Below are 24,956 nucleotides of genomic sequence, written 5' to 3'. Positions count from 1 at the left end.
AACTTAAAATTGATAACTGACCCCAAAATCAACAAATTTTAAGGAATAAGCAGTTGTAGGGAATTAAGCAAAGCATGTAGGCTAGAAATAATTTTGTACTTAATCTATTCCTGTAAAAATATTAAAATTAAAACATCTTTTTTCAAAACAAGAACCACTTTTGTTCTTCAAAGTATTCTAAAATTAAGAAGGGAGTATGACTATTCCATAGATGTAATCTAATAACAGTGGCTGGATTTACAATTCCTGTGTGGCAAAAGGACATCAGAAGCTCAGATTTTACACGTTAGCAATGCTACTTACACTTCTGTAGTAATAAACTTGAGTAGGAGTAATGCCAAAAAATGCAAAATGATTTTAAGGCTTCTTTGCCAGAGGCTAAGGAACTAGGCAGAGCATCGCCCCATGGATTCCCTCTGCCTGACAGTGTGCCCATAAAGAGCTGTCATGCTTGGCGAGCTAAGCATTAGATCAACCCGCACTTCAGTACCTGTGGTGGATACAGATTCCCACTCAACCTAGCTTTCAAAAAAGTCCTCAGGAGAACAGCATGATTTGCAGTAGCCCAAATGTGAAACCAACCCAAAAGTACATCGATGAGTGAATGGATAAGCAAAATGCAGTATAGACAGCCAATGGAATTTATTCAGCTTTAATAAGGAAGGGCATTCTGACACATGGTACAACACGGATGAACTTGAGGACATTATGCTAAGTGAAATAAGCCAGTCACAAAAAGACAAATACTGCATAATTCCACTTATATGAGGTACCTAGAGTGCTTTAAATTCATACAGACAGGAAGTAGAATGGTGGTTGCCAGAGGCTGGGGGGAGGGGGCGGGAGCAGGAGGAATGAGGAGTTGGTATTTAATAGATACAGTTTCAGTCTTGCAAGATGAAAAGAATTCGGGAGATGGATTAGTGGTGATGGTTGTACGATAGTGGCTTCAACATGGTTAAAATGGTAAATTTTATTTTACGCATATTTTACCACAATTAAAAGAAAAAGTTCTTAGGAGCAGAGTCCAGGAAGCCTTGGATGTCACTAATCTATAGTTACCCCTCCTTTCACAGCAATGCACTCAGCCTCTTTGGTGTAGAGCAGTGGTTCAAGTGCAAAGACTCTGAAGCCAAACTCCATCCGCCACACACCCCCCCCCCACAAATAGCTGTGTATCTAGGGCAATATGAGAGGCGTTTCTCTGTTCCCTTTATTTCCTCACCTGTCAAATGGGAATAACAATAAAACCTACCTCCTAGAGTTGCTGTGAGATTAGCTGACAGTCTAATTAGATAACAGTCTCCACACTGCCAGGCATCATGTAAGCACGGAAGAAATGTTAGGGGCTGCTCTGTTTCTCATCATAAAGGTCACATCCTTTCCTTATTATATCTGTTTATTACAGTGATCAGATTAGCTTTTCAGGCACCCGGTGAGGACTTTATAGCTGAGAGATGTTGTTGGTCACAAAATGAGCAAAAACTATCTAGCAGCAAGTCAACACCCTGGGCTCCAATTCTGGGAAGCAGATGTACAACGAATGCCATTTATATCTCAGAGACCAGTCTCCCCATAACAGTTTGGAACTACTGGGACTGCCACATGCACTGTTTCTCAATGAATCATGAACACTTTACGACAAATTTAACTCTGTGACCTCTAAAATATACAAAATGCCCTCCTATTGCCCATCAGATATTCAAAAGAATAGCCTTCTAAATAAACAACAGCATATAACGAATCCCTTAAAAGCAAAAGAGCTCCTCTGTTGACCAGAATTTCTTGGTTTGCAACCGCTGCTCTATTCAAATGCTTCTTAAAGACATTACAAGAAAATACCCTTTTGTTCTGAGATATTTCTAGAGAAAACCCGTTAGGACAAATGACTGAATTTTTCATTTTATATAGGGTTGATGGGTTTTGCGGGGGCGGGGTGCTTTTCTGTTTTTCAGTTTTTTTTAAAGACACAGTAACCTTTTACTAGTTACTAAATTAAAACTCTTCCCACAGGAATGAAAGTTAATCATCAATTTGAAAACAGAAGTTGTCTTTAAGGTTTGCTTTAGAAGACTATAGCATCTTTTAAGGAGGGCATCTAAGTACATTTTACAGTAAGTGGAACTTGGTTACTTCACTGAAACACAGCGGCTTTGAAAAATCTAAAGAAATGTCATTGTCTTGTTTGTTAAAATAGCACATTAAAAAATATTCTGAAGAGCCGGCAGGATGCTTTTCACAGCTGAGTAGGAGGCTGCTGGCTACAGAGCATGATGCGGAGCTGTTAGTTCTCTAAGTTAATCTGTTTAGTTTGAAAAAAGGAAAAAGAACTCAATTGAAGAGGGGAAAACCACTCAGAAAGAAAAATCTGTTCAACATATATGAAAATATTTGATTTATTTTTCCTTCTATACCTGGCTGCTGGCATGAAGCAAATAATCTCTAGAAGAGAGAGAGAAATCCTCTTTTAAAAGGAAAAAAAAAGGGAAGACCCTTCGATTCCATTGCTACTTCCTTCCACCTCCTCAATATCCCAGCACAGTCATAAAGCTTCAAATGGAAATGCAGTTTATAACTGAAATGGTTTGCTAGTCTCACGCTTTATTTCAGAATCTAGCTTTAAATTTTTACAACTAAGAGTTTTCTTTTTCCAGTTATACTTCCTTACATTCAACAACTTTATAAAACAAATAAGAAAAACTGCCAAATTTCATCAAGGTAAATAATATATTGAAGTTCCTACCAGCCACTTGTTTTAACATCTGGTCACTTCTTGCCGAGCTGTCGTCATAATGTTCAAAAAGCGAAAACGCAGCAGGCATTTTCTCTAAAGAAGCAGTGCTCTCCATTGCAGAAAGCAACCTATCAGGGGAAAATATTTCTATATAAGAAATTATTAGCATACAAAATGAAAGCTAAGAACAGTTATTCAAAATGAAGTTGGTGGTGGTGGTGGTGGTGGTGGTGGTTTCTGTGAGGCGTTGTATCCAAAAAGAATTTAAACTGTTTCAAAATCTGGAAATATATGTATAAAATCTATTCACAGGATTCTTCAGTGCAACTGGTAATATTAGAAACTCCATTCCTATATCCTTAAATCTGAATAGATTCCATTGAATTATACAGTCTTAATTTTGCCTCTATAAAGTTAGTCCTAAAAATGATTACATTTTAGTGATTGTTTATGCTCCCTAAAGATAAAAATGTTCGGAGCCCATCTGGAAATTCACATACTGTGTGATATCTTTGCTGTTTTCAACCGTCACTATTATACATCTCACCATTTAGTCTTTCAAGAAAATATGTTCACCTACTATGTGCCAGGCACTGTTCTGGGTTCTGGGATACAGCAATGAAGGAGGATAAAGTCTATCTATTCTTAAAAGACTAAATAAGCCACAGTATATAAATTAATAGCTTTCTTTATACTCAAGACCGTCTTAGGAGGGATGCCAACAAATACTCAGCATTGGTATCCAGGTGAAATCTGGGCTTAAAATTTAAAAAAAAAGAAAAAAAGGTAGATTCTGAAGAGGGAAAAGGGGAAGGTAGAATTGCAAAAACATTTATCTTTAGCATGAGGGGCCTAAACTTTGGTTAGGCGCTCTCCTCTGTGCACCTCACTCACAGAGGACTGGAATTACCTTCCAGAAATTAAGTCAACCACTAGGAACTCCATCAGCTTCATAATCATGGACGTTGAGGTTTGGGCAGCACAGACCCACCTCTAAGCCTTTCACCTGCTGTTGGAACTTTCTTCTCCTAAATACTTGTGTGGCTCCTTCCTCACTTAATTTAGATCTCTGTTCAAATGTCAGCTCTTCAGAGAGGGCAGCCCTCTCCCTTCTTCTGTTCCTTACTTTGTCGTGTTTTTTCCTCAAACTCATTACAACCTATTTGTTTTTGTCTGTCTACTTCACCTGACTATAATCTACATGCAAAAAAAGGACTTTGCTGGGTTCACTACTGTACTGTAATGTGTTACTTGGCACATAGTAGGCTTTTAATAAATATATTTTGAATGAATAAGAGGACAAGGTTTCATTTGGATGAGAATATCAGGCTCTCAGGTCTGGAAAATTTATCAATATGAGGGGAAAAGATTATAAAATATAACTGAAATATTTAGAGTGCCCACTATGCTTACTTGTGTTAGGAATAATAAAATTCACTATCATCTGATTTGGGGGAGATGTTCCAGTAGGGGCTTCGAAGAGGAGGTGACATTTGGCTGAGTCTTAAAGAATAAGTAGGAGTTTCCTAGGCAGAAAAGATAGTACGGGTGTTGCAGAGAGAAGAACAGCATAAATAAAGACATGGAGTTGTGAAAGAGTATGACACACTCAAGGCCCAGAGGGGATCATGGGCTACCTTGAGAACTGGGAAAGGGAGACAGTTAGAGATGAAATAGAAAGGTGATTTGTGGCTTGACTGGGAAGTCTTTCATATCCACCAAGAGTTTCCATTTTGTCTTTTAAGGCAGGGAGAGCCATAGAAGTGTTTACACAAGGGAAGTTTAGAAGAGTACCCTGGCATGAGTCTGAGGGAGGATCAGAGCAAGTAGACTAGAGAGGTAGTGAGGCCAGTTGGGAGGACCCCATGACGCTCTTGATGAGGGAAGACAACACGAGCCTTAATTAAGGCTTTGGAGATGTAGAGGGTGGAAATGATAGGCTCAGAATGAACAAACAGGGGTGACTAGTGCACATACTAAGTCCTCTCAGTACATGTCACTGACGAAATGGAGGACTTTTTCGTAGCACAGAAGCTGTAGCTATAGATAGAACACATAAAATGTTTGAATTTTCCCTTATGCACTGATCTGTTCAATTTTAACATCAGTGTGTGTAAGGGCAAGCGGACATCTTTTTATGAGCAGGTCCTACAATGGTTGTGACTCGCTTTCATTATTAGAACACAAAAAAGCAAAACAGAGGAAAAAAAAATTATCCTCTTAACAGAACAGCATTTTCTAAGCAAATGTGTTTTTTAAAATATGCAAATTTTGAGTCTAAATATCCTTGACAGCATTCTTTAATTTAAGCATTTTCAGTGTCAAGAAAAATTATTTAATATATGAGCACTGCCTTTAGATATATAATATGATGGCAGGGGAAAAAAAAAGCAGCAAGGGGAAAAAACTAGGACAAAAAGCTAGATAATTAGCATTTCTCATAGAAAGGAACACCAACGACATTGAGACTTTGAGGCAGAAGTTGTCTTGAGAACATGAAAGGCTTCATTTTAGTGAAAAAAATCAAGCTTCCTCATGTGTGTGCACATTTAACAGGATTTTCTTTAATTGCTTATATTGCTTCACCAAATTCTGAATTTTGTTATCTTTTTTCCTTACAGAAAAATAATGGTTATCCCAAGTGTACGCTCCTTTAGGCAACATGCAGCTTCCGCAAAGATTAATTCATTGTCAATTGGACAATGAGATCAAAATTAATTAAAATGACACACAGATGAACAAGTTCAAGCACAAAACCAAAAAAAATGGTATTTAGAATTAAATGCATGTCAATTCGTATTAGCAAGTTAATATTCTAATGTTTAGAAAAGTAAAAATGTGAAACTATAGCATTTTTAAAGGTAAACACATTGCAAATTTTCATTCACCAAGTTTTCTTGCCAATCAGTATCTTCCACGAGTGAATGAAATATAATAAATAAGCAAATATGCCCCTACATTGTCCAGTGCATACGGAATGGCACTCTAAATCCATATACTTTGGGGGTGAAAATAAATATCAATAATACTTAGAAGAAATGTGTAATTTTAAAAAAATAAAGAAAACTGGGAGCAAGGCCTGGATATCAGCTTCCAGATCTGCCCGGTGTGCCTCTGACTCCTGCGTGAGAACTGGTACACGTGCAGGTGCCTGGTCGCACCTGGATTCTCCTGTAGTGGATCCGGGGTGGAGCTCCAGAAGCTTTGGTTTAACAAACTGCACAGGTAACTCAGAAGCCAGTCTGGGGCACCACCAGGCCAGAGGACAGGTTGTTATAAACCAGAGGTTCTCAACCCTGCCTGTGCACTGAAATCACCTAGCAAGCTTTAAAAATACCCTGGCCACACCCCACATCAGTTAAGCCAGAATCTCATGAGGTAAGATTGAGGTATCAGCATTTTTTAAAGCTCCCTGAGTAATTCTATTTATAACAGAGCCACTATAATAAAACTCTTATTGATTAATGCCAATGTTAATATACAAACTATTTTCTTAAAGCATCTTGACAATATTCTGTTGAACATGTTTTTTTAAAGGTAAATAAGATTCATCTGTACAGTTTTCATTATCTAAAAAATCAGGTTTCTAATCCAAACCCATTTTTCTATATTTTAATATATCACAAATACAAATTTCTGATTTTACTTTATGCTATTTCACAATTTGGCATTGAATGAAGTGAACTGAAGATAATATTTACAATTTTAGAAATTTACATTAAAGGGGTAAAAATGATTAAAAAAAAAATTAGGCTCTGACAGGAGGAAAGACCTCAGGCCTGGCTATGAGGCAGAAGGGAAAACGTGCCAGATCAGTATGAGCATTTCACTATCAGATGCTCCAGAAGATAAACATAGCTCTGCTATGTGTTTTTATAGACAACGTTTCCTAATTTCTTGTTGAGTGTTTTGCCTTTTAAATGAATGAAGAACTTCTCTTAGATTGAGTGTTAAAAAAAAAAAAAAAAAATCAAAAGAGGAAGATTCATTTAGGTGAGCTGAACAGAAAAAGAAGATAAATTCATGCCTGTCTTCTGAAGAGAAAATGAGAGAACATTCCATTAAGATTACATAAGTCATCAAATTGCTCAAGGCAGATATGAATGATTCTTTCAAATACTCATATTTAACCAGTAAGTCTAAGTATCTACAAAATGTTCTGTATGCAGTGACAGGAAAGATAGCCTAGTCTAGATTAGGCTGGAAATACAGAATACATCTCAACGAAGCAGTTAAAAATCTACATTATGATAATTGTTATTTAACTAAAGCACATGCAATTTCCTTTCAAAAGCTGTCATTTAGCTTTCAAAAGCACTGTATCTATAATAAAAGTGCAAATCCAGGAGCTCACTAAATGTATGCATTTTTAAACTGGCAGCTCATTTTCTATAAAGCATCAAAATATTAAAATAAAGCATACAGTCATGCTAGTCTCAGTCGCCACTACATTGTGCCATATTTTCTATACCTTTCATTGATTTCCTCAAACGACTTATGGGGGAATGAGAGAGATTGAGAGAGGGGAAGGGAGGGAGGGAGGGAAGGAAGAAGGGAGGGGGGAGGGGAGAGAGAGAGAGAAACTATTAACAACAAAAAGGAAAACCAACCTCGAGCGTTAAGATCACGTATGTTCTAAAAATCATTACTCCTCAGCTACCTTTGAGGCTGTTTCCTTTGGGGGGCTTCATTCCAGGCAGCAAAGGAATTAGTGCTCAGAAGGGGTGGCGGACAGGGTCTGGGATGGAGGGGGCTTTAGTTTTACTCTCTACCATCAGCAAGGCCAGCAACAGTTGCTTCTGCTCTGCTTCTCTCTATTCATTAATAAATGGCTTAGCTTCCAGAATAGAATTCTCTGAAGCAAGGAAAATGACTTAAAATTTGTTCAATGTGGAGATAAAGCAAAATGTAACCAGTAGTTATCTCTGGGTGATACCGCCTCTGTGCTTTTCTGTACTTTCCAAATTTTCTGAAATGGATATATATTACTTTTATAAGCAGGAATAACATGCTTCCTTTTTTACAGCTTGTTCTTCTATAGAGAAGAAAATATTCTTATCAAACCAAGGTAAGGTTCTTAGGAAACACAAAGCACTTTATTAGTGCTAGACTTCCAATGAGGTGCTTAATTTTAAAATACTAAAGCTTTGCCTTAATTAAGCATAAAGCAACTGAATGATTTTCATCCTCCTTTGAGGATGCCATGTCCACCACACCCAAATTTGCACCGGATGGAGGCGTCCCCAAAGGCAAATCAAAAGCCTAACATTGCCCCATTTTGCCTCGTTCTATCTCCAGTCTTTAGTAGAAGGCTGGGAGGATTGAGGAGCTTTGAAAGGGAGGTTCCCACTCATCATAAAATGGTGCTTTTCTCTGGTTTGACAATTAGGTTTAGGATTGCCTTCAGGGAAAACATCTCCATCACTCCTGGTTAATCCTGGCTCCGCGGAGAACCAGTATTCTACTGAAGGTTTTAGGGAATTAGGAGAGCAAAGAGCTGTCTCTGTGAGTAATCTGAGGAGCACCCAAGGGACCCTCTGTCCACAAGGTACTTGTTTGAATTAAGGAATCTGATCACCAGGAAGACCCTTGTAAAAAGATCAACATGTTACCTGAGAGAGGTATCATATCATGTCATCCTTTTGCATGCTGAAAGTGTACCAAAATGCTACTCTCCACTTGCTGAGGTTCAGAGGGAATGGTCCCTATGAGAGGTCATTTCAGATTAGGGAGTGGGAGTGGAGGGGGGAGAGGCACTGGAAGATCAGGCCAGCACCCAAAGGGAGCATGGCATGAATAAAGTTTTCAGGCTGCTTTCCCTCCCTCTCAGAAGGTGACCAATCCATTGTGAAAGAACAGACAGATGGTGCTGCGGCCTGGCTTCCATGTGTCCTTCAACTGGACCTGGGTGTTATGGCTTTAAGGATTGGCTGGGCCTTTTCAATAGGCATGAGGCGTGCCCTAATAATTTTTAAATGAGAATTATATAAACCCCACATAGAGATATAAATCATCTCAGGGAATAGTAAAAGATTAGTTTTTTTAAAGTAGACTTGGGTCAAAGTGGGTTCAAGGTGTCCGGACCTGTTTGAATTGGTGCTTACAGTCAAGAAAATGGTCTCATCAAGCTCCTCGGCTTCTCTCACGATGGTCTCCAGGGTGTCCTTGGCAGTGTCCATGCTCTGCAGAAAGTGGACCATCTGGTCATGTAGGAACTCCATCTTCTTTTTCTTCACTTCCTCAAAGCTCTGGGCTTTCTCATCATACTGCGCTAAAACCTTTTTCATCATTTCCTCATTCTGTTCTTCTAGCATTTTCTCATTTTTACTACAGTTTTCCTTTAAAAACAAACAAAAAAACCCTTCTGAGTGAACCAAGAAGTGTGTGTGTGTGTGTGTGTGTGTGTGTGTGTTTTAAGAGAAATACTAGCCTTTTAAATAATTAACCTCTGGCATCCTGGTAAGAGAATCACAGATTACATGCACAGCCTAAATTTCCAGCCCAACAACCCCCTTTACCATAGTTAGCTTTGCAACAGAATTCACTGTAAGAGAACTATCAAGAAGGATTTAGTTAATGAAACACACATAAAAATGTTTGTAGGGAAGTATTGCCTACCTGCATTCCCACATGATAAAATTTGAAAGTGGCATCATGGTGAATGTAGATCAGGTAGCAGAGAAGGTTTAGTGCCATTTTCACCATTCCACTAAAATCATAGTGTGAGGGAGGGAACAGCCAGGATATTGGACAGGGTGCTACATTCATAAATGCTCTCCAGGGAAGGGGTAGTTTCCGCCAGAGCAGGAGAAACTTTATTGCCCATCTGGACAAACTCAGATGCTTAGAGCGCTAGTGATAAGGTGATCATATTACTTACTGTCTAAAAGGAACACTTTGGTGGCAGTGAGGGGTAGGGGGCAATAACACTAAAAATAATCAACAGGTGTTAACTGATCTACAACAGGAATTAAGCAGACCTCTCACAAGCAAACTGGGATGAGGAGTCACCCGGGTGATGGGGAAACTGTGCACCAGCCTTCCACAGGGGCCCTCTACCAATCCTGACTGACAAGTAAGGGTGCCTGGGCCATGACTGTATATGGATGGAGCATTGCTACCCCCTTCCTTCACTGCAGAGGGAGCAGGGTCAGCATGAACTCATCGAAGACAGTGGTACCATGAGAGGCACTCATCTGTCCTGGGCATGAAACACTGGGCAGTGCTTTAGAGCACCTCTGCAGAGCTAACCCAGTGAAAAGCAGGATGGTAGGGCACGTCAGAACTCAGATCTGAATTCAAATCTTGGCTCGCAACTTACTATAAACTTACTATGACCTTGGTTAATATATTTAACTCTAAGTCTCAGTTTCTTACCTATAAAATGGGGGCAATAATCATAATAATAGCTCCTATTTCATATTGTTACTGTAAGGATGAAATTGGATAAAGCATGTAAAGCAGTTGCCCTATCATAGTGAGTGCCTAATAAATGTGCATGTGTTTTTAAGGGCGAGTCATTTATCCTTAGAAAGTAGTCTCACTGATGAAACAGAGGGAAGACTTAAGGACTTTACTTTCAATGGAACAAAACCAACAATGGCAAACCACATAGGCACACGCAAACCCCAATTCAGGTCCTTTCAGCTTAGAATCATTTATTTGTGATGCCATGAGCAGACCAAGTTAAAGTAAAGAGGATAAGGTAACTTACCTCAATGGTATTAAAAAAGGATTCTATCTCACTAACAAAGGCTTCAATCCTCAAGGATTTTTCTTGTAAATCTTCTAGAAAGTCTGCTAATTGAACCTGAAGAAAAGAATTAAGATATCCTTAGTATATGACATTTGAGAAAAGAACTTCAAGCAGTGAGTTCCAATTTTCTTATAAGTTTAGTATGTTTGGTAGAGATTCACTATATCATGTTCACTAACAAATCAATCTTTAACTTTTCTTTGCTGCTTCATCTAAATTGACTATAGGTAATGTATGATAAACAATTAGGAGGTTTGTGAGTGACAGCAATAGACAGTTTATTTTCTTATGCAAGAGGAAGGACTTCTTGGTCAGCTGGGGAGTTCAAAGCATACTTGTTTTAGTAAACTATGAATTGAATTCTTTCTCCTTAGTTAGGCCTTGATTTTTATATATTGTCATTCCTCTAAGATGGCAGACTTTTTTCTGAACTGGTCCAACATATCTGAGTAGCCTTCTCACATTTGCACCAATGGTTTCAGGTGTTCCTGCCCCACCTGATCCTGAGAAGGTGAACAGAGTGTCACCAGGCCAAATGTCTGGTATACCAAATGATGAAAACTATCTACTAAAGAGACCTTAAGGTTCTAATGACCCTCAAAGTGTTAAAATACTCTCAAGGAGTGACAGCCAACTAGAAAATGTATGGGTGATGGGGGAAGATGGTACCTATTAGTTATAAACCTAGCTGCAATCTATCCTGTGAAACTTAACAAGTAACAACACAGAATAAAAGAGCTTCCATCTGCCTGATTCACTATCCAAAGAATGATGGAGAAATTACATTGAGAAAAGTCCCTTCAGGATCTGGTCTCTGCTTCCCTCTCTAGCCCCTGCCTCTTCTCCACAAGCCCTCAGGCTCCAATCACACAAGCCCCGCCTTTCCTTGGACTCTTTCCCACCAATGTGCCTTTTTATATGGCATTCCCTTTCTCTAGAATGTCCTCCCTGCCCTTGTTTACTAGAAGAACTCTATCTTATTTAAGGCTCACCCAAGCTTCACCCTTTCGGGACACTTTTCCCATCCTGCCCAGTCTCCCTCCACCATTTCACTCCCTCCCAGAGGGTTCCTGTCTCAGAACACTGTGCCCCCACAATGCTGTATGATCTGGGGGAGCTACAAGTCTATCTTCCTTTAGTTTAGTTTTGTTTTCATTCTCTATGATTAGCACAGTTCTTGACATGGAATGGAAGGTCAATAAATATTGAGAAAGAAGGAAGGGAGAGAGTGAAGGAAGAAAACAAATGTCAGATCAAAGATAAGGCACCACAAAGGGGATGGAGTGGCGGGGAGAAGCCAGGACCTGGATAATCTACAAATGCAGCCATCAGTTCCTGAATAATCACAAATGGCCTACTCACAAGATGCTAGAGAATTCTCAAGTGACAACTTTTTTAATTTATTTTTAATTTTTAAAATGTGCCAACCAACTCAATCTTCACAGTTGATTTAATGAACGAAGCAAGTCTCTGGCTTAGTCAATTTGTTTTCCACTTTCTCTTCATACTATATGGAGAAGATCCAGAAAAAAAACTTTAAAATGGTTTTAAAGCAGGAGACATCATATCTCCCTGCTTTTGAAATTTGTTTTAAATTAACAGTACTTAGACAGAATTATTTTTTTAATTTCTAAAACTCATGGAGATAAACAAAACATAATTAAGAAGGCTAAAAAAAATCTAGTCTTCTTTCTACTGACAGTACCCAGTAGTTGTTAGTTAACAAAACCAAGTGTCATCAAAGAATGGGGCATATTTCACTGGTGTTGATGTATCTCAATGCCTGAGATTCCAAAAAGAAATTGACCCATGCCCTACCCCAAACTTGACCAGGTAAAGTTTCAACAAAATTTCACCCTGGAGATATAAAACCAATATCATATAAGTTGAGAAAGATTACTTTTCCAGAAAAAAAAAAAAAGCCAAAATTCTAATATGTTTTCCTACTTAATCAAAATGAGCCTGACAATCATTTATCAGTGACCTAATTGAATAATCATATTGAAAATTGCTACCATTAGGAAGGCACTGAGCAGAGCAACATGGATACACAGTCAAGAGCATGAGCTCTAGCATCAGACAGACGTGGGTACCAGTCCTAGTTCTGTCTTCTATGACCTTGGACTTAAACTATCTGAGCCCATTTCATTATCTGCAAATCGATGACAATGACAGGGTTGTCGTAAGGATTAAAAGATATCTTGTATATAAAGACCTTAACACATTGCCTGGTCCACAGTAAATGCTCAATTCTTGCCATTACTTGCAATTTTAGATCATTCTGGCTACTGTATGGAGAATAGATTGATGAGATAAGAGTGGAGATTCCAGTTAGAAGGCTATTGAAAGGTAGATGAGAATCTTAAAGACTAAATGTTTGATTTCCAATAGTATCTCTGAGGGAGTAGGATACTTATAATCACATACATAAGGATATATGTTGTGACTAACTTTCTAACATTGGGAGTCTATAGACATAGCCAGAAGGAATGCAAAAGTTTTCCACTTCTAACATCAATTTTATAAATAAAGAAGAAATGTGGAGAAAACCAAAATTTAAAATGTCTGTCTTGAGTATTTTATAAAACTTGCAATAAAATTGCTTAATATAATGTAAATGTGTATTTTTAAAGGATGATATTATAGATAACAGAAAATAAATTGTGCTTTATGCTCAAGTGCATATTTTTAAATTTAAAGTTATTTGCCTTTTTTGGATAATGTTAAGGGCTACTGTCATAAGATTCCTCAAAGGCAATGCCCCATGTTATTTATCCTGGTATCTCCAGAATCTAGAAGAATACCTGGCACATACTATGTACCCAATAAATGTTTGTCAAAGTGATCTTAACTGAATAACTAGGGAAATATTCTTAGTTTTTTTCAGACTATTATGCCTAAAGATAAATGTATCAAATATTGGTCATTTTTTAAAATTGAGAAAATGAGAAAGCCAATTAAACGTCTATGTATGATTACACACTTGTATGCTTTAAAATCTATTTACCTTTACAGCACTTATAGCTGTATCAAGCGTTGAAACTTCATGGTCTTTGTGGGTGCCAAACAGCTTGTCAACAGCAGAAATTGGGCTTTTACATGTGTGGCAATATGTGTCAATCTGGGACTTTTTCAATTCCTTTTGTTCCTTCTCGGTTACCAACTCTGACGATAACTGGTCTTGTTCTGTCATCTCTCTGTCCAACTCTTCCTGTTCAGCAGACTTACTTTGTTCCACCTCACTCACAAATTCATTTTCACTGACATGTTCAAAGGATTCCTTTCCTTGAGATAACACATCTTCAGGGGTGGATTCTGAATACAGTTCTTCTGATAAAGTGTCTTGAGTAACCACTTCGTAATTCAGGGATTCAGCAAATTCATACTCATCCTGAACAGGGCTACTGCGGAGCCAGTCTTCACTCAGCTCAGGGGGAACCATTATTTGAGGTTCTTCTTGCAGTGTTTCTTGAACACAAGTTGCACCAGATGCAAATTCTTCCTCTGGGAAGGACACTTGTACTGGGACATTCAGACTGACCTCTGGATTTGCATTTGCTGCTTCATTAGTTTGGCTGCTCATTTCATCTACTCTCTCCAGGACATGATGAGTGTCTTCAAATGGAACCGCATAGCTTATCCTCTGGGTAACCACTCTGACTTCCTCGGTGATGGAAGCTTTCCTCTGCATAGCTACACTGTCAAGAGCCTCCACGTGGCCTACTGATTCTCCTTCCCTGTAAGCTGCTTTCTGTTTCTCTTCCAGACTCTCCTCCCCGCAAATAGTTTCAAACCTCCCCCAAATTTCCCCTTCTGCAATTATTGGTTGGTATGAATCACCCTTACCAACTGGCTTTTCTTCTAGACCTTGGTCTTGGTCCTTTTCAGTTACAGATGTGTCATGGAGAATGTCATCTTTGAGTATGTACTTCTCAAAATATATTCCTGTTCCATCATCAGTGTCAGAATTTCTGCTTGGAAATGATGCTTCAGAATTCACACTGTCACCTTCAGAAGCTGTTTCCCCTTCTTTCTTTTTCTCTCCAACTGCTTCTTCATACAGATCTTTATATAAAAATGCCAGTGCAGGTGGCTCCTCCAGAAGTTCAGGATTAATGGCTTTAGCAGTGGTAGGGAATATCTGGGTTCGTGACAAAACTCCTTCCTCTTCATCAAATAAAGGCATCCCAGGTGACTTTGAGGCCATATCTCTATTTATGCTCTTTGGAGCATCTCTGTCAGCTGATTTTTGGATAACCGAAGACTTTTGGGTCTCTGGGTCAGATAATTTGCTGTAGTCCTTTTCTAGTCCATAAAAACTTTCATCTAATTTCACCAATTCATATTCATATTCTAGGGCACTTTCCTCTGAACATTCTGGGAGAGAGACAGTTTCTCCTGGAACTTCCTTTGACAGCTCTCTTTCAACATTTAATTTCCATGGAGTTCTCTGTTTTTCTGGGTCTGGGGAGATGTTATAATCAATCAGTGTATATTTTTCAAAATAATCCTCTTCACTGGGAATTGCAGGCTGATTAAAGGCTAAATCACCAGTTTCTGAATCTGTGGATATCTCCTCTTTGGTTGTATGAGTTTCCTTTTTTTGGTCTTCTTTCGATGGTGTAACTTTTTTATCAGAATCTTCTAACTTACTCTGTAATGCTTTATGGCAAGCAACTGCCTCACTCTCATCATGGAAGGGTATAGGCTTAAATGAGGCCTTCTCTTCCAAATATTCTAACTTATCTTGGATTTGTTCACTTTCTTCCTCATCAACTGAAGAAATAAATGCAGGAGCATGAATGTTCAATATCTCACAACCTTCAGAAATGATACTGAAGGCACTCTTTTGCTCTTCTGAAAGTCCAGCTGGCTTACTAGTCACTGTAAATTCTTCATCTCTTACATATGTGTCTTCAGGCTCCTTGGAAATCATCTCAGCAATACTGATTGTTGATGCATTAGTTATAAATTGAGCATAGTTGCTGCTCACTGAAGAGCGCGGTTCATTTACATGGGCATCTTCCACAGCTTCCAAGTGGTGCTTTGAAACAAGAACAGATTGTTCAGACATTTCAGATGCTTGATCTTGAGATGTTAGAATAGTATGGACCATATGCCTCTCTGGAGTCAATTCTGACCATGGATCTAAAATCCTTTCAGATTCTTTAGATGGAGATGCTTGTTTACTTTCTTTTGTTGTATCTACTGAGCCACCTTTTGGCAGCTCTGACGCTGTGACCTGTCCCTTTTCTTCATTGTGACTTACCACATCCTTGCTTGACTTGTCCAATACCAGATTTCCTTCCTTCGGTAAAGAGTGATCATTTATTTCATCACGATAAGGAAGATCTACTGGAAGGAAAGTCTTGGTTTTCTCCACCAAAACTTTACATTCTTCTAATGGATGTGGTTGGGTTCCTACTGCCTTTGTTTCCCTGATTTCTGGGTGAGCCTCTGAGATCATGGTTTCTGATTTTTCAGTAATTTTTGTAGTTTTAACTAATGAATATGGTTGAATTTCACCCAAAGAATGACTGAAAGAGATATCTGACTCTTCAGGCATATGCCTGGCTATATTCATGGAATAAGGCTGAATTTCCTGCTGCTCTTTTCCTTCTAAAAATGCATGTGACTGCTCTTCTTTTTCTTCTCCTTTATCCTCCTCAATAATTTTGTCTCTTTCTCTGTGGTCTTCATTTTGATAGACTTGCTGCAGCGCAGTAGCAGCTTTTGGTTCTTCCAATTTAATAGGGCTAGATCCATGTGTAATTTGTGCCTTCCCTATTTCATTACTACCTCTAAGCTCTAATGGGGTCACCGTTTCTTGTTTTTCTGCCAGCACCTTCTTTTCTTCCAAGGAATATGATCTCATTCCCAAGTTACCTTTCTCCTCAGTTGGGCTAACAGATCCGAGTTTTATTTCCTCTTCAGAAATTTTCAAGGAAGTAGGTTTTGGCATCTCTTTCTCTAGTCTGTCTTCACCAAGATCAATTAAACTGTCTTTAGATTCTTCTACTGGCAAAATTATTGACTCCAGCTTCTCTGATTCCTCTGTGATATTCTTACTTGCAAAGCTAGATGAAGCTGATTTTGGCTGTTGTGGCACCTTATCTATTGCATCAAATAAAAAGAGTGATTTTTCTTTTTGATCATTTCCTGGCTCTTCTTTAAGGATAGAAATATTCCATTTAGATGGAGGGGAGATTTCTGGCTTCTGGGGTCTTTTACCATCAGTGATATGAAGACGAACAGCATTTTTGGCTTCTTCCATAATGGATTTCTCACCCATGGGAGAATAAGATTGAATTCTAAGATGTCCCTCACCATCAGCAGAAGTAACTACTGAGTTTAGGTCCATTTCCTCTGAATATTCTAGGACTTCTTTCTTCCCATAATCTTCACTAGATGCCTCAAAGTTGGATTTTGGCTGTGGCAAAACTTCTACATTTGATAACAAGGTGGGTTTTTCTTTAAAGTCTTGACCTTCACCAGATTTAACTAAAGAACCTGTGGATTCTGCAGCAGTTTCAGGTTTGGCCTCTAGCAATAGATGATCCACTGGCTTCTCAGTTGCATGAACGTCAGCTGGAGCAGGATCTCTAGGCTCTATCATGGTCACTACTTTTTCTACAGATGGGCTTGGTTGAGCTTCTAAATCTTCTTTTTCAGCAACTTTGTTATCTGGAGTGCTTGATCGTAAAAACAAACTGGACACACACGATGTGAAAGGTGGAATTCCTTTCTTTCCCTTTTCCTCAGAGAGGCCTGGCTCCACTGCCTTCTGCTGCTTGGGCAGCTTTTGTATGACCTCAGGTGACTCTGGGGGTTGAGGTTCTTCTTTTTCTTGGGTTGAGGAGAGGGGTTTTATTTGTGTGGGTGTTTTCACTTCAGATGCTGGTTTCCCTCTCTCAGCATCATCTACAACCTTTGACTGAACCAGTTTTGGTTCTTCTCCAGGTAAGGGAGATATACGCCTGTGTGCTTCTTTTTCATTGCCCAGTGCAAGTTCTGCCTCTTCTGCCAGGAAATGGGCTGCTTTGGCAAGACAGGGAAGAGTTTCTGATTTGACCTCTTCCACTGATGGGCCAGACACTGGTTTCTGGAGGATTCTTTCAGATGGTGTTTTGATTTCTTCCCAGCTGTCTTCTTTGCAAGGCCTGGAAAATTCTGTGTTTGCTTTCTCCGATACCAAACTTTCACTCCCCACTAAAGAAAGGGTCTGCTTCCCTTCTGCTTCATTTCTCTCCACATTTCCAGCTGGAACTAAAGATTTTGGTTTGGGGGCCAGCTTTATTTCTTCAGAAGAATAAGTTTTAGTTGCTAAGATCTCTACGTTACCACTAGAGGTATCGAGAGTAGACACTGGTTCTTGTAATGATAAGTGAGATTCTTCTGCAGAATGTGGCAGAATTTGCCTTCTGATCTCAGTTGCGTGGTCTTTCTCTGACAGAGCAGGCTTGAGCTGCCCTGTCATCAGATCACTGGTACCAGAGGAACCCAGCTGCACAGATCCAGGGACTGTTTCTTCATGATGACTTGCCAAGTCTCTCTCTGGCTTTTTCAGCATCCAATTTTCATCCTTTGGAGAAATAAGGGCCTCTTTCATGTGTGTTTCTTTAACATCTGTAGGCTCAGTTGTCGTAAATGATTTTGATTCTTCCAAAGGCAAATTTTCTTTCATAGACAAAAATTGTTTAATACCCATATCTTGTTTATCTGCAAAAGATCCGCTTACGTCAGGTAATTTAACAGCTTGGTCTGAATGAAGTTCTTTTTCAGGCTTCTCTTCTTCCACAAGGAGGTCAGAAGAAGCAATCTTTGATGGCTCTGTTATACTCTGGGGTACCTGAAATGAATTTGGTTGGTCAGTTTCTTCATTTAGTTTAGTTACAGTATTTTCTGTCACTTGTGCCTTCAAATTTCCTGTTGGTAGTAACAGGCTTATTTCTTGTTTTCCTTCTTTTTTAAAGTCAACTGAATGGCTCAACTCTCCTGATAATCCTTTTAAAGAAAAAGTGTATGGCTGAAGTTCTTCTGGGTTGTCTCCTTCAACTAGAGAGGTAAATGCTTCCCTTGATCCTAAGCTAACTACATTAGGAGAGAAAGATTTAATTTCTTCAATCTGAGGTTCCTCCTTAAGGCATGATGAAACCTCTGAAATTTCAGGCACTGTAGTTGACACATGAAGTCCCCTGTTTTCTTCTTTTCCTTCTCCTCTGCTCCTAAGTTCAGCTAGGCCCTTTTCTAAGACAGAATCCCCTGTTTCAGTTATGGGAGATTTTATTTGTTTTGTATCTATGGATTCACTTTGCCTACCTAAACCACCAGTGAATTCAGAGCCAGAATTTGGTAATTCTGATACTTGATGTGGCTTGTCTTCCTTCTCAGGTTCCAAAGTGAGCTGTGCCAGAGCAAGATCTTGTTTTTCTGACAGGAAATCTCCCTGAACTATAGAAGGTGTCTCCATTGCCTGTTTGCTCTTATCACCACAGAGGGTTGGTAATGTTGAAGCTAAATCTTCTGATGCTAAACATTCTAACTCAAGAAAGGAACTTGCTGTTTGCTCATTTTTGCCTTTTGTAACTATATATTTGAGTGCAGGTGACACGTTCTGTGAGGAAGGAAGTTCAGTTTCTGTTTTCTTTATCTCACCACCTAGGTTGAGCAAAAGCACATGGTCAGGTCCTGACATCTCTGAGGCAGACACAGAATTTTTTTTCTGTGATACATCCAAATATTCAGAGTCAAGGACTGTAGAAAATGAAAGATCTTGTTTGTTTTCCACCCTTGCTTCCTTTGATACATCTGAATGCTGAGAAGACAATGTTTTGGTTACTGCCAACCCAGGTTTAATGTCTTCAGTTTCTACCTTTGACAAAACAGAATGCTCTGGTATAGAGGATATGCTTGCAGGTAAATCAAATTTAATTTCTCTCCCTACTTCTGACCAAGCCAGACTTTGGGATGCAGCAGTTTCAGTGGGAGAAGAACTAGCTTTAATTGCTACCTTGTCTTCTTCTTTAAGAAGTGAATGCTTGTCTACAGATGTTACCACCTGAAGTGGCAAACCAATTCCTAATTCACTCTTTCCTACTTTTGTTAAGACTGGATATTCTATAGGGGTGGTAAGAGAGAAATCTGTTGGGATTTCTTCTTTTGCTAATTTGGTTAAGCTTGAATCATGCTTTGTTACAGATGTCGTGGTTATTGAAGAACTGGGTTCGATTTCTTTCTTTATGTCTTCTGATAAAGCTGAAAATTCTGATATGGGTGGTGCATGCTCAACTTCCTTTTCCACTCCTGGTGACGCTGAATGCAGCACTCTAGGTGTACCAGTTATTTTAGAATCATGTTGCACTTCTGTTTTCACTACTGATGAAATCTCAGGTACAGATAAAGATGTTTCCTTTAGAGGTGAATATGGCTTTATTACTTCAGGCTCATTCTCTGACAACCTTCTCTGTTCTAGTTCAGATGTCACATTTGGAGCTAAATTGGGTTTGACATCCTTCTTTGGCTCATCTACCAAGTCAGGCAGAACTGAATCTTTCATCCCAGACTCTGGAACATTTGGAGGCTGAGGCTCCATTTCTTGATCCCGTAATGCATGTGCTATAGCTTCTTGAGAATCAGGCACAATTTCTTCCTTACTTTTAACTTTTAACAAAGCCATCTGTTCATCTGCAGATTTTGGAGTGAGTGATGTTTTGGGTTCTTGTTCTTTCTTAATTGCATGGACTGAATCAGGTGAAACTGAACACTGAGATACAGGCAAAACAGGTTTGGTTTCTTCCTTTACCATGGACAACTGTGCAGGTGTTGCAGCTAGTGATGAACTAGTCTTAATTTCTCCCTTCTCTGAATCACTGGTTAAACATGGCGGAATCACGTCTTCAGACTCAGGTTCTAAATATGCTCGAGTTCTCTGCTTCTGTACCATAATGAGATATGCAGATACAGTTGTTGATGTTGTTTGAGCATCTGGTTTAATCTCTCCTTCATTTGTTGAAGGGAGCCAACGCAAGTCTTCAGGTGCAGACATCAAAGGAGAAGTTTCAGTTCTTTGCTTCTGTGATGAACTCAGATGCTCGGGTACAGGTGTAGCAGTTGGTGCAATTTCTTCCTCATCTGCTTCTGAGAAGCAGGAATATCCTGACGCAGCCATTGCAGTTAACAGTGAATCAGGCTCAGTTTTCTCCTTATTTGTTTCTGGGATCCTATATGGTGGGATGGAAGCTTGTGATGCTGAGTCTGGAGAAAAAAGTTCAGCTTCTTCGGTATCTTCATCTGACAAAATCGTGTGTTCAGATGGTGATGTTAAACATATTGGAGAATCACACTCAAATTCTCTTTTCTCTGTCTCCTGAGTTCCATAGGGTGGAAATGAGAATTCTGACACAAATGCAGAGTCTGGAGAAAAAGGTCCAATGTCTTCTTGCTCTTCTTCTGAGAAATTCATGGGTGAGGAGGCACCTTTTAGATTTAAAGGGGAGCTGTGGACAATTTCTTCCTCCTGTGACTCCGGTGTTGCATATGGTGGTACTGAAAATTCAGATGCAGAGGTGGAAGAGGGTGTGTACCACTCCATCTGTACTGTCTCTTCTTCTGAGAGGACCACATGTTCAGATGGGGTGGCTGAAAGTGGTGGGGCCTGGCATTCAGGAGTCCCCTCAGTTGTGTATGGTGGCAGAGAGCATTCAGATACAGAGGCCACCTCTGGGGGATAGAATCTGGTGTCCTCCTTCTCTTCTTCTAACAGAGTCTTGTGCTCAGAAATACCTTTTGATTTCAACAGGGAGACATCACCAATTATTTTCTTTGGGGATTCCTGTGTTACATTTGGTGGGACTGCATATTGGGAGGTCAGTGTTGAATCTGGTGTGAAACGCTCATTTCCTAGGTTCTCTTCTTCTGATAGGACAACATGTTCAGATGTAGCAGTTGAAAGCAGTGGTGACTGGCATTCAGAAGTCCCCTCAGTTGTGTATGGCGAGAGAGAATGTTCAGATACAGAGGCCACCTCTGGGGAATACAGCCTAGTGTCTTCCTTCTCTTCTTCTGACAGAATCAGGGGCTCAGACACACCTTTTGATGTTAATGGGGACTTATGGTCAGTTGTTTTCTTTGGTGACTCTTTTGTTGCCCATGAGGGAATTGAATATTCAGAAGCAGATGTGGAATGTGGTGTGTAACGCCCATTTTCTGAAGCCTCTTCTCTGGACAGGACCATGTGCTCTGATGTAGCTGTTGAAAACAGTGGGGACTGGCATTCAGGAGTCTTCTCAGTTGTGGATGGTGAGACAGATGCAGAGGCTGAAGCTGGGGAATAAAGCTCAAATTCATCATTCTCCTCTTCTGACAAAACTGCATGTTCAGATACAGGTTTTACATTAGGTGAAGAAACTGGCTCAACTTCTTGCTTCTCTAGTTCATAGTTCAAATCCTGTGGGACTGAATACTCCGATATGAAAGCAGAATCAGTAGAAACAGACTCATTTTCCTCTCTTTCTTCCTCAGACAAGGTGACATGTTCAGGTGTTGATGTCGTCAGTAATGGCAGAATGGTCTCCTCTTCTTTCTGCTCTACTTCAGGGGCCAAGCATGGTGGGAAGGGCTCCTCAGAAACTGATGGACTTTCTGGGTAATCAAGTTCTATGATCTCCTTTTCCACTAAATTAGAATCTTCAGGTTCAGGGGTAGCATATATTGGTAGAGGTGTTTCTATTTCTTCTTTCTCTGGTTCCTCTAACACTAGAGGTTCAGAAAGAGAAATGGATGGCTCGGGCATGTTTTCATCCTTCTCTCCTTTGACAGTGAGATGAGGAGGGTTCAGTTGTTCAGAGACTGGTTTTGCCCTTTCTGGTGAAGTCAGATCCAGTTCTTCTCTCTCTGGACCAAAATCTTCCTGGATAGAGGCTGTCAGACCTGGTGAAAGTGTTTCCAGAGAACCCTTCTCTGCCTCCAGTGGAATGGAACGGTCAGCAGGAGTTACGTCTTCCCTCTTTACCTCATCCACTAACGGCGGTGAGACTGAAGAGTCATGCTCTGCAGTTACCATTTCTCGTGAATCAGCCTCAGATTCTTCCTTTGCTTTTTCCAGGAACGCAGGCGCAGATGTATTAGGTGTAAGAGAGGAAGGCTCTATCTCACAGGGTTTTGCTTCATCAGCTGGCAGCTGTGGCACTGACTGTGGAGCGCTGAGCTGTGTTTCTTGTTCTGCTGTGTCATTACTTGTATAAGAGGAAGGTGTGTGCTTGGTAGTAGATGCAGCCCTTAAGGGAGAATCAACGTAAATTTTCTTTAGATCTTCATGACTGAATGAGGTCAGGGACTTTGATCCCTTGGAAACTGCACCTCTCCAGGGTGGAGCAAGCTCTTTTACTTCATCATTGTCTATGCTTTGGGCTACTGATTTGCCTGTTTTGGAAACTACGTTAGAATCATGATTGACCAAATCTGGCTCTAGACTAATGGACGCATCTTTCCCCTTCCTATAATGTATTTCTTTAATTACATAACCCTTTGGCAATGTTCCATAAAATTGTAAAGGAATTAATTCTTCTTTAACAGAATTAAACATCTTAATTTTATATTGTACTGTTCCTATGTAGACTGGCTTTAACACTAACGGTTTGTGTTCTTTGTATATGGCCCTAGTAACAGGAGGTGTATTTGAGGTGGTCTTCTTTTTTCTCATCTTATCATAAATGCCAGTAGATGACTTCTCTTTCTGGGTCTTTAGTTCCTGGCTTTCTGAAATTAAAGGATTACTTGTTTTGTTTGCTGGAACATCTTGGGATTCAAAAGAATTTCTTTTTTTGTTGCCTTTCCGACGCAATGATGGTGAGCCATGCTTTGACTTTGGCTTTCTTTTCCGAACTTTTTTAACTTCATCCACGATAAAGGAAACATTCCCTGGAGGAGACTTCAGAGTTGACCCTTCCAGACTACACACACCAGAGGTCTGACTTTCTTCCAAGGCCCAAGGAGTGGAAGACCTACTTGAATTGGTCTCCCAGGTTATTCCACTATCTTCCCGTTGAACTGTTACCATGGAAAAGGAGGGGTCAGATATGATACACTTCTGCTTAGTCTTGCCCTCTTCATTCTGGTCTGATAACCTAGAGTAAATAATGATATTATTAATAATTCTTCATATATTAATAATAAAAATAACATATTTTTAGTTAAATTAATTAAATTAAATTAAATTAAATTAAATTCATTAAATTCAAAATACTTAACTCTCTGATCCCTAGCTGACATTCTTTCCAAGTACCCACTTCCACCCTACCCTTACATGGTACAGTTCTGTTTTAACTAGATAATTATGTGTTCAGTAAATATATCATGGAAACTCTGAGTCAGGGCCATGAAGGGATAGTAGTGAATATAGAGAGATCACACAAAAAAAACAGCAGCCTACTGTGCTGTACTTAACTCATCTGTAAACCAGGGATCATAATAGAACCTACTTCATGGGACTGCTGTGAGGGTTAAATTAGCTAATACACATGAAATGCTTAGAAAATGTGCCTGGCATGTAATTAACACTCAATAAACATGATCTGTAATCAGGTCCTCCATATAATCCTTGAACTAGAGATCAAAGGAGCCTGGGCATGGTCATTTTCAATGGCTAAAGAGGTTTGGAAAGATGGTCTCCTTGGACTGCTCTCATATGCCCTCAAGAGATGGCTGGCTTTGGCTGTCCCTTTCAATTGCCACTGGGCCTTTGTCTCAGACTCTGCAGCACTCTTCCCTGGAATTTTCTTACACTTTCTCCTCCCCTGTGCTCATGCCATTCTTCCACTTACAATTCTTATCCCCCACCTTAATCTACCTTTCCTGCATATTTAAATTCTATCTACTCTTCAAGGCTTAGTTTTAAAACCTCCAGTGTTACCATCCCTGACCAATTCAGCAGGCATATTTGCCTTTAAGTTCAAGACTGAGATAAATACAGAACTATTGACTGACTTACACACTTTTCTACAACAATAAAAACAAAACAAAACAAAAAAATCTATGCTAAAAAACCACTAAGCATAAGTATTCAATTAAGGCACTTTTAAAAAACATACAGAGTTAAAATTTAGGTCCCTAACCAATCATTTTTTTTATCATCAGTCACTGCTTATATTAGCAGTCCTTAATTCTGGATACATTTTAGAATCATCTGTAGAGAGATTTTAAAAAATACTGATGCCACCCTATACCCCTTCCCACAGAGACGCTAGTTTAATCGTACTAGGGTAGGAAGTTTTAAAAGCTTCCAGGTGACTCCATTATGCATCCAGAGTTGCAAATCACTGGCCTAAACAATCCTAGCTATGAAACTTAACTAGTACATGCCTTTCTAGCTTACCCTGAATGCTTTTTAGTTTGCTAGGTTAGGCTGAAAGCCAAGACCATAAATCTTTGCAGGTACATTCAACTCCCCTTTCTGAAACTTCAGAGTTT

At 39.5% G+C, this 24,956-nt stretch overlaps 1 protein-coding gene across 2 annotated transcripts in view; it reads right to left on the bottom strand.

Moving 5' to 3' along the window:
* Nucleotides 1–24,956, bottom strand: part of CMYA5 (cardiomyopathy associated 5) — a 113,454-nt gene that overhangs the window by 35,151 nt on the left and 53,347 nt on the right. For both annotated transcript variants that reach the window (XM_036846162.1, XM_036846163.1), the window contains exons 2-6: nucleotides 13,498–23,614; nucleotides 10,449–10,544; nucleotides 8,839–9,072; nucleotides 7,206–7,228; nucleotides 2,744–2,862 (exon numbers count right to left, since the gene is read on the bottom strand). In XM_036846162.1, the coding sequence (XP_036702057.1) occupies nucleotides 2,744–2,862; nucleotides 7,206–7,228; nucleotides 8,839–9,072; nucleotides 10,449–10,544; nucleotides 13,498–23,614 (10,589 nt within the window). The remainder of the gene's footprint in view (nucleotides 1–2,743; nucleotides 2,863–7,205; nucleotides 7,229–8,838; nucleotides 9,073–10,448; nucleotides 10,545–13,497; nucleotides 23,615–24,956) is intronic.

The sequence above is a fragment of the Balaenoptera musculus genome, chromosome 3, assembly GCF_009873245.2.
Source record: "Balaenoptera musculus isolate JJ_BM4_2016_0621 chromosome 3, mBalMus1.pri.v3, whole genome shotgun sequence".
NCBI lineage: Eukaryota > Metazoa > Chordata > Mammalia > Artiodactyla > Balaenopteridae > Balaenoptera > Balaenoptera musculus.
This window is presented reverse-complemented; position numbering and strand designations above follow the sequence as displayed.